Consider the following 10,514-nt stretch of genomic DNA (forward strand, 5'->3'; position numbering starts at 1 on the left):
GACTCTCTCTTCAAAATGCAATTTCAGACTCTCTCTCTCTTTTCCTCTCTTACTGGTGAACGGAAATGGGCGTTAGTGGTGGATTCATCCCACAACGAGGAGGTGGGAGTAAGGTCGAGGATGACCGACCCACTCTCACGATTCGCTCAAGTCTCTCTCTGACCACCTGGGTTTGTGGGTTTGTGAGTTTTGCTGATCTGGGTTTGTGGCGGATTTGTGGGTTCGTGGGTTTGTGAGATTTGTTGATCTGGGTTTGTGGCGGATTGGTACACTGATCTGTGGCGATTTTGTGGGTTATGATTCAAAGGCTGGGTTTGAGAGAATGGTGGAGATCGGTGGGTTTCCAAGTTGGATATGATTTTGTGTTTCGATGGATTGGTGGGTTTCCAACTTGGAGATTGGTGTTGATTTTGTGAACAAAGAGGATGCAGGTCTTTTGATTTTAGTGGGTGTATGTTGGGTTAAAATTTCTGAATATGCAGATCTGTTTTTAGGTTTGATTGTTGGTGTATGTTGATTTCTGGGTTTTCAATTTTGGTAAGTGTATGTTGATTTCTGGATTTTGGTTGGTGTATGTTGATTATTGTTTGATCTAAGTTTTGTATTTTGATTTGTTTGGTTATGAAGAAAGTACTGGAAACGCAAAGAAAAGAAAAGACAAGAAAATAGGAATTAATTTACTAAAAACATGAAGAATATAAACTGTAAGAACACGAAGAACGCAAAGATGATCTTCCAACAAAATAATGAAAAGAAAAGAAAATTTTATGTTAATTATTAATTATTATTTAAATAATTAAATAATAACTAAAATTTTATTTTATTTTAAAATAATTAAAGAAAAGAAAGATGAATGACATGACTTTTTATAAAAAATTAAAATACTGATGGGTATATAAGAATGTTAAATAATATTTTAATCGCCATCATCAGTCTCACGTAAGCTAACATTGTGTTTTGTCTGCCGGTTAGAATTTTGCTGTTAGAACTTTACGGTAGGGGTTAAAATAGAATTTGTTTTTTTAAATAAGAACTAAAAGTGGTGAGAAAAAAAAAATTTAAGGGTCAAAGTGAAAATCGAATAAAAATATATAGATAAAAATAAGTTTTTCGTTAATATTAAATTAATGTGATTAAGTTAGTGTCAAATATATTTTGAGGCAAACTTTTTTATTTAAAATAAAAAGTAATATAAATTCAAAAAGTAGAAGAATTAAAAAAGTCAGCCGATTCAATTTTGTTAGCAGCTTTCGTAGGAAACAGTACCCCTTTCAAATTAAATGAAAAGAATTTGAAGCTTGTTTATTCATGTTTTCTAGTCAACAGGACAAGAGGGCTTTTGCTTGTACATACCATATTTTTACATTTCACTGCTAAGTTTTTCCTGTGCTCCTTTTCTTGGATCTGGTCAGAAACAAAGACTTTTCTTGGAAGGTTTCACACAAAGAGAGAGAGAGGGCTATTGCTTTTTTGGCATTCACAATTTGAATTTTCAACAAGAGAATTTGATCTAGAATGTTTCATTTTTGAGCCTACCCTTTTCTTTTATTCTTGGTGGGTTTCTCATTGTGACCGATTTGATTCTATATTTTGGCTGTTTTGGGAAGAAGAAAAATAAATTGGGTTTTGTTGGACTCCAAGTTTCAGGTTTTTTTGTTCCTCCTAAAATCTTAGTGGATAAGTGGGGGTTTGCCAATTTGGATATAGGTGTTGGTGATTGCGGTTTTATAGGGTTTATCTTGGCAAAAATCGAACTGGGTCGGTGGCATATTGTGAAAAAGTTGAAGCTTTTGGGTGATTAAAGCTCTTTTAGGGCTTTACTTGTGAAAGGTTAATCATTGATGAAATGAGAAGGATAGTATTCGTTTGTAATAACAGTTCAGCTACTTATGGGTCTTATAAAGATATGGGTTTTCATTGCTTTGGCAGTTTTGGTTTGCACCTTGGCAGCAGTAAGTTCAAAAGAGAGGAAAAGTGATGAGGAAGTGTTTCTCAGGCAAATTGTTGATCCAGCGTCCGGGGAGATAGATGAGGACATGGTTAGTGACTATAGTTTTGTTTTAATTGTATTTGGGTATTGTTATTCTAAATGCAATTTGGTAAATTTGATTTAAGGCATTCATGTATTTTTTATAGTGCAATGCTTCATATTGAATGGATAGATGGCCTCTCCTTGACTCTGCCAAAATAGGTGTTTTGTGCACTGAGTAGGATAATGACAATGGAAATTAGGTCTGATGAAAATACCATTTTGATCAAAATTGACATGGTAGGGCCTATAGTAGTTCCAGTAATCAGTTCAAGAATATGGAGTATTCTTTAATTCTAGATAACCAGTCATAGTGCATCCTAGTGGTTGGAGGCTTGGGATGAGTTGTAGAAACATCCTGGGTTCGATCCCCACTAGGAGTTATCCTAAATTACCTTATGCACCATTTTGACTGGTGGGGTCGTGTATTTGTGGTTTACTCTTCAAGGGTGGATCCAAAGGGCTTACCTCAGTGAGGTTCCACATCATAAAAAAAAAAAGTTTTCTTTATTCTAGATTGTCATATTGTGAACGTTTTCTATAATGATTTGTTTGAAGTAATTACATTTAATTCCATAGGTGGTAAGTTCTTTGCTGTGATGTAGGAAGTTTTGTCTTGTAATTATAAAATTTGAATCTGCTTTACCCTTTACTTGAAAGATGTAAACGATAGGGAGCAAAAAATTATATGAGATAATGGTTTAAATCTTCTGCTTGCACCAGCTCTTACTAATAATTTTGCTAACTGTCAATGACTTTCATTACTGTCTGTATTCGTGAGTGAGTGAATGTGGAAATACAATGAATATTTTGGTAGTTCTTCAAGTTTCTGATATGATAGGAAGGCTACCGAGCTTATGGGACACTGATTCAATTCTTTACATGTTATAAAATGCTCCATGCATGTGTAATTCTGCATTAATATCATCAGTATGCTTCAAAACTTCAAAAAAATGTGTTGGGAGCACAACTCATTATTATGTTTGTAATTCTTTTGTAATTCAATAATTGGGATTTGCCAAGTCAATTATGATTAGGCTTAGTTTTAGTAGTCTATATAAGTGTGCCACTGGAGATAATTTGCTTGATGAATATAATTTCAATTGGAAAATTTCCAATGCCTTGGCGCTGATTCCAGGTAGGCAACCCTAAGTACTACTTCCTAGGTTCTTCAGCTCACTGGGTGCAGACTTCAAGCAATCCTAGTTGTTGACTCCTAGATTTATTTATTTATTTATTTCTGTTCTTGTTGATTCTTAATTCCCTATTTAGAATTTTCTGCTGATCTTGTTGCTCTGCATCTCATGTAAATGCAAAATTTAATATTTCCTTGAAGTTTTGATTCCCATAGGTGGATATAAGAAGGGTATGGTGTAATATATAGTACTTATGTATCATTTTCCAACACTCATCTGAAATCTCAAGTGTAGAGAGATTACCCTTAGATTTGAGAGAACAACTGGCTATACTATGTTACTTAAGTTTAGTATCAAAAAGGAATAAAAAAACATTATGGTCCTTAAGACTGCACAAGAAGAAACAAAAATTCATTGACATTCTCCTACCGCAGGCAGCACTACTATGGATCAGTTGCAGGCAAGATTTGATCCATTTGAAGGGAGCTAACGAGCTAGACTTATACTGTCTGGAGGATTCATCTAGTAGTGCGAATGAAGTCAATTCAAAATCCCAGTCATTAGCAAAGGAAAACATTCAGAAAATAATTAGTGTTCTGCATCCCCAGTTGGAAAGAACTCTTTTAGATTGTTTAAGAAAGATTAGTATTCAGTTTCGTGTCTCTGGAGAAGAAGGTGGCGCCAAGGTTTGGTATGCTAAGAATCTTGAATCCCAATATCCCAGGCCTGACTCTCCTAGAAGGAATTTGGTGGCTGTACCACCAGCCCCAGCCCCAGTAGTCGGATCACCTAGTCCAAGTCCAACACCATCTCCTGGTCCAGCACCATCACCCATGCCAGTACCTTCCAGTCCTCCAGATTCTAATTCTCATCCCTCTCCACAGGTGCCCTTTTTCCCACCAACTTCAAACGATTCTTCTGCTAATCAGGATTCTAATTCAACTGTCCAGGCAAATAAGCAAAGAGCTAGCCGTAAACCTGTTGTTATTGCTGTTGTTGTAACTGCATCAGTGACATTTGTAGTTGCGGCACTGTTCTTCCTATGCTGCTGCAAGTTTTGTAGGAGAGGTTCAGGAGTTCGAAGAAATGATGAGAGGCCCCTTCTCAGCCTGAGCTTAAGCGACTACTCTGTTGGTAGGTTTCCATAAGTCTTCTTTTTGTAATTCTATAATTGTTTGACACAATTATGACATTATTTCTAGCATTTGTCTTTCAGGTTCCTCACAAAAATCTTTTGCTTTAGGAAATTCATTAAAAGAAGAGAAGCTTGGGCATCACTCGTATGGTAATAACTCCAGTCATCACAAAAAGGCCTCATCTTTGGAAGGGAATTTCCACATTGAGTCTGATATTTTCCACAGTTCACTGCATGAAACTTCATCAGTGGGAGCTGAAGCTGGTGCTGCTGCTGCCAAATTCTCACCCAACTCATTTGAACCATCAAGCAATGTAAATGGACAGGTACCACCTCCTGCTCTAAAGCCACCTCCTGGGCAGGTAGTGATCACTTCTGGACTGCCTCCGCTGAAGCCCCCTCCTGGCAGGGCAGATCCTCTTCCTCCTGAACCTCCTTCTTCCTTTAGGCCTCCCCCCAGCAAGGCTGGTCCTCATCCTCCTCCACCTCCTGTACCACCTCCCCCTATGAAAGCTTCTAGTGGTGCTGGCCCTCACCCTCCTGGACCACCACCGCCACCACCAGCACCACCTGTTGCTCCAGGCACCAAACTCGGTCCTCGTCCACCACCACCACCACCTCCTCCAAAGAGTGGCGTACCTCCTCCTCGGCCACCACCAATTCCCTTAGGCTCAAAGGTAGCTCGACCTCCTCTGGGACAAAAAAATTCATCAAATGCTACTTCTAGTGAGGAAGCTGGCTTGGAGGATGATGCTAATGCTCCTAAAGCTAAACTGAAGCCATTTTTCTGGGATAAGGTCCTAGCCAGCCCTGATCAATCTATGGTTTGGCATCAGATTAAATCTGGATCATTCCAGTAAGTTGCAAATATCTTTATTATTTATGTATTCATCATGAATCAATATGGATAATTAGTTACTGAATACAATTTGTCTATACTTTTCAGGTTCAATGAGGAGATGATAGAAACTCTGTTTGGTTATAATGCTGTTGATAAAAACAGAAAAGCACACAAGGAGTCTTCTTCGCAAGATCCCTCACCCCAGCATATTCAGATCATTGATCCGAAAAAAGCCCAAAATCTAGCAATTCAACTGCGAGCATTGAATGTGACAACAGAGGAAGTTCATGATGCACTTCATGATGGTAATCTATGCCTTGCCAGGGGTGAAGACAAACCCTAGGCAATTGCACTTAGTTTTCTTAAGCACTCATGCATATGAAGGAGAAGACAGTCACACCTGCAAAGCTTGAAGAAAATCTGAAATTTATTAATTCATATCTCTCTATGATTTGAATGATTAAATAAAAGCCTTTATACGGGATATTCTTAATCCTTTTTCTAAATAGATTAAAAAGGATAGGAATTGCTTAAGCAAGTAGGAAACAACTTAAACAAAACAGAAAATAACTCCAAAACATAAAATGAAACTCTGCAATGAGCTCTAGCTCAATTGACGCCTCCTCTCCTTATAAGCTTTAGATGGAGGATGAGGTCAAAGTTTCAAGACCCATTGGGTGTGTGTGTAAATTATGAACTGAAAAAAATAAAATAAAATAAAACTCATGGGCCTCCGGTGTAACACATTACAGCCAGTTCTAGGAAAATTTGAAATTGTGATATTATCCATACTCTTGTAAAACTCAATTAAAACTGAACCAACAGCTTTCTAATCTAAAGAAACATAATACTAAGGGTCTGTTTGGATACAACTGAAAACTGAATATACTGTTACAGAATAATTTTAAAATGTGTGAATAGTGCTGCGGGACTCATTTTTAATGAAAAAGTTGCTGAACAGTGTGTGAACAGTGTCGTCAGTGGATGAACGGTAACTTTTGTCCCCTTAAAAGCTGAAACGCTGCAGCAGGAAAAAAAAAAAAAGGGCTGAAACGCGTTGAAAGCAAAACTTAGACGCATTCAGCCGAATCCAAACAATCACTAAGACTTGTAATAACTAAAGTAGCCTGAAGGGTGCCAATTATGTCTCACATCAAAACTAGACCATATGTTTTAAGTTTGAATTACCGTGATCTTTGGTCTTGCTGTTCTGCATTCTGAGAGCTTTTTGCTGGCTGCATCATGTGGTCAAGAAAAATAATCTCTTCAATGTAGAGAAAAATTGATCATGCTTCCTGTAGTGCATTTTAGTTTGTGTGTCAATGCATAATAACCGTATTCTAATTGCCTTAGTTGAATCAGGAAATGAGCTTCCACCAGAACTCCTTCAAACTTTGTTGAAGATGGCACCAACTGCAGAAGAAGAACTGAAGCTTAGGCTATTCAATGGTGAAATTGCTCAACTTGGGCCTGCTGAGCGGTTCCTAAAAGCCTTGGTTGATATCCCATTTGCTTTTAAACGAATGGATGCATTGCTTTTCATGTGTACCATTCAGGAGGAGGTTACCATCACTAGGGAGTCTTTTGCAACCTTAGAGGTATGAACTGATATTTTCATGTCTCACTGTTTGTAGCTCTTCAACTCTACATTTTAAGAAACAAATTGGGCAAATGTGAAATGGAACTAATTAATTACTTTAATTTTCTTGGCAATGGGCCTCTTAGGCATGAGGATAAACTGCTTTGCCCGTCAGGGGTGAAAAGCCCCTGGATTACTCGATAACAGGTTCTGGCAGGTGGGGTCAGTTGCCCGTGGGAGTTTGGTTAACAGTGAGGATTGTTGTAAAGTATGTTATGTGACATGTAACTAATCTGAGTGAAGTTTTCCTATGTCATAAAAAAAAAAAAAAAAATTCTTGGCAACAAAAAAATTTAATAAACTACCTAAATTTGCTAGTAATATAATGAGATGGCAAACTGCTGAGCATAACTAAGGCTTGTGTTAAACGAGCACCAGATCATGACAACCTGCTGAGAGACAAATACTTATTTGGAGCTTTGTAAAGCAGAAAGCTAAAATGAAATGATACTCAATATGGAGTCACAAGCCAAAAGACAAGGTAATATAAAAAGCTGAGATGGCATAAATAACAATGGTTCTTACTAAGTTGTGCTCAGGAGGACAAGAGCAAAGGATTTGATCAACATTTTATACAGTGACGTTATGGTAGCAAAGTATGGTGCTTTCGATTCAGTATGACCTTCGGAGTCCAAATCCTTGCATTTTTGTCAATGAACTAGCCTTAAAATTATAAGAACATACTTGTTGCCATTTGCTGAATCCTTGAAGAGAGGCCTATGTTTGCCAATTGTTCAATTCTGCTAATTTGCAAAGGACAGACCTGTTTGAAATGGACTGGATCTTCAATTTTTTCCTACCTTATAGAAGGCTTTGATCATATCAAAGCAAAGGGTTTGATCTATATTTGGTATTATCTCATTTGTGCCTGATTGTTTTGGTCCCCATACATTCTGTATGCTTGGGTGACTCTCTTGTTATGGTTTGAATAAAATAATATGGATGCCAGTCAATGACTTAGGTTCAACATGTTTTGTCTATCGTTATATTAAACTGTATGATGGATCACATGGTTTACACGGTTACATCGTACAGATATGTCAATCCAATAGTGTAAGGGTTCCTGTGTGCCCCCATCAGAGTTTGCACCCATCTTTTGCACTTGCATACATTAGACATATTTTATGGTCTAGTGAAGGGGTTTCTATATTAGTTGCGGCCTATACAATTGATGGGCATATGGTGTTTGTGATCACAGAGGAAATGTTTAGATGGAAGAGTTGGAAATGTTGGAAACACTTGAGGTCACTGTGATCCTAAATTTGTTAATATGTATGTATTAGCTCACATGATTGCACAAATTCATTCATTCATGCATATGTAGTATGAGTACATCAAAATTTTCTGTTAGTTCCATGCAAATGCAGATGGCTTCTTGATGTCATCTGCTTCTGCATGTGGAATCATCTGAGGATGCTTTGTGGTTATTGTTTTCTAGATTCTTCACTTGGTAATCTCTGATTGATTTGGCTTGTCTTTCTTATATACCAGGTTGCCTGCAAGGAACTCAGAAACAGTAGACTGTTCCTCAAACTTCTTGAAGCTGTTCTTAAAACTGGAAATCGCATGAATGATGGAACCTTTCGTGGTGGTGCACAAGCATTCAAGCTTGACACACTTTTGAAATTGTCAGATGTAAAAGGAACAGATGGCAAGACCACGCTTTTGCATTTTGTAGTTCAAGAGATAATCCGATCTGAAGGTGTAAGAGCTGCTCGTGCAGCCAAAGAGAGCCAGAGTTTCTCCAGCATCAAATCAGATGATCTGCTTGAGGAAACCTCCCATGACACAGAAGAGCACTACCGAAGCTTAGGTTTGCAGGTGGTTTCAGGTTTGGGTGATGAACTTGAGAACGTCAAGAAAGCAGCGATTCTGGATGCTGACAGCTTGAGAGGAACTGTTTCCAAACTTGGTCATCAACTGATTAAAGCTCGAGACTTCCTGAACTCAGACTTGAAGAGTCTGGGGGAAGATGGTGGGTTCCACCAATCACTAAAGAGTTTTTTGCAGCAAGCTGAGATTGATATCAAGTGGCTCCTGGAGGAAGAAAAGAGAATCATGTCTTTGGTAAAGAGCACTGGTGATTACTTCCATGGGAAAGCAGGGAAGGATGAGGGCTTACGTTTATTTGTCATAGTAAGGGATTTTTTGATAATGTTAGATAAGTCATGCAGAGAGGTGAGAGACGCAGCAAAGAGGCAAATGAAAACACAGAAAAAAGAGGCTCCTACAGCACCAGCTTCATCTGATCCACGCCGTTCTCCTGATTTCCGTCAACTGCTTTTCCCAGCAATAACAGATAGACGGGTGGATAATTCTAGTTCAGATGAGGATAGTCCATAAATTTCTTTTAGAAGAGGTATCACAATTATCATCATTCCCAAGCAGATTTTCTTTGCCTTAAATGCAACGTATATGCAGATTTAACAAGATATTATTGTCTTGAGGAATGGAAGGGGTTGCCCTCCTTCCTCTCTTAGTCATCACTATCGAAATCTAAGTGGTTCTTGTATTTTGATTGATACAGGTGGCTTTATAACAGAATTTCAAGAAATATGCTCTTTCAGTCCTTCAATGGTGTATGTATGGATGGATGAAGAGAAACTGTATCCTACAAAGGATCAGCTGAGAGGTGGTCGAGAGCATGGCTTTGGACCCTCCTCTTCGAGGCAAAATTCCACTGGGACAGAGGCTTGATTGAATCTGAATTCGAAATAGTACAGATATTAATCCTCATTGGAGTACTCATCGAATGGATTCATGATTCACCATGATTTTGCCTTAGCGCAGCCCCCTTATCAATCATTAGTTAGATTAAATGATGTCCCTATATATATATATATTTGTTCATTTATATTTCTTTGTTTTGTTGATAGATTCTTATGTTTTAGAAGTGGAATATGTAGCAAGACCATTTTAAAGATTTAGAATAGCTCATTTTTTGTCAAGGCAAAAAAAATTTTGTGATTATTTAAGTGACTAGTCTATAACTTTTTCTGAGAAATGTCTTCAAATTTATGATTACTTTTTCCCAAACCAAATGCTTGGACAAAGTAAGAAGAAATTCAACCAAAACAACAGAACGAACAAACTACACCACAATCAAGGGTTAAGCAAGTCCACAGCCAGATAACTTATGTTTTACCTGTAAAGTTCACCCGAATCGAAATTCTCTATCTCAATGTGATCTATGTTATTTTCACCAACCATAGTTAGCCACAATATTCTTTTATTTTTGTCCTTATAATTAATTTATCAATTAGACACATGATCTCATCAAAAATAAAATAAAAATAAGACATTAAATATTACAATTGGTGAGGCATACAATGGAACACAATTTGTGAAGAATAAAGTGGAACACTCACATGGGCAGGAATTTTGTTGTGTACACCCATTTACTTGCTCTAGTGTTTTTTCCCCCCATTGAAGTTGCTCTGGTATTAGCTTCAATGGGCAGAGGACCATTATGTGTAGAGAGGTCTAAAGACTCGACTACAAATACAAAAACATGTACTTGTCACTCTATGCAACTGCCTATTATACGGCAGTGTTTATTACACACATCATACGCACATTAACAATCACCCTTACACTATTCAATCTATGGTAACAGTTTGATGCCAAACGAAATTTTTGGCAGCAAGGCCAGTACCCCAAAAAATGACCTTGTTTTTCCATTGGCTTATTTGGTTAACTCAAACCGACTTTGGTTTGGCACCATTTTTTACAGT

General features: G+C 37.6%; 1 protein-coding gene across 3 annotated transcripts; it reads left to right on the forward strand.

Moving 5' to 3' along the window:
• The first annotated feature begins 1,211 nt into the window (after positions 1–1,211).
• Positions 1,212–9,785, forward strand: LOC142639190 (formin-like protein 5). Of its 3 annotated transcripts, none has more exons than XM_075813315.1 (7): positions 1,212–2,039; positions 3,600–4,299; positions 4,382–5,156; positions 5,247–5,446; positions 6,504–6,739; positions 8,272–9,139; positions 9,308–9,785. In XM_075813315.1, exons 1-6 carry the CDS (start codon positions 1,890–1,892, stop codon positions 9,121–9,123), a joined length of 2,913 nt encoding a protein of 970 aa, XP_075669430.1. In that variant the 5' UTR covers positions 1,212–1,889; the 3' UTR covers positions 9,124–9,139; positions 9,308–9,785. The 3 variants fall into 3 exon arrangements, with proteins under 3 accessions (XP_075669430.1, XP_075669431.1, XP_075669432.1); XM_075813316.1 differs by having other exon boundaries at positions 1,214–2,039; positions 4,409–5,156; XM_075813317.1 differs by having other exon boundaries at positions 1,905–2,039; positions 3,604–4,299.
• Positions 9,786–10,514: the final 729 nt, after the last annotated feature.

The sequence above is a fragment of the Castanea sativa genome, chromosome 6 (assembly GCF_040712315.1).
Source record: "Castanea sativa cultivar Marrone di Chiusa Pesio chromosome 6, ASM4071231v1".
Classification (NCBI taxonomy): Eukaryota; Viridiplantae; Streptophyta; class Magnoliopsida; order Fagales; family Fagaceae; genus Castanea; species Castanea sativa.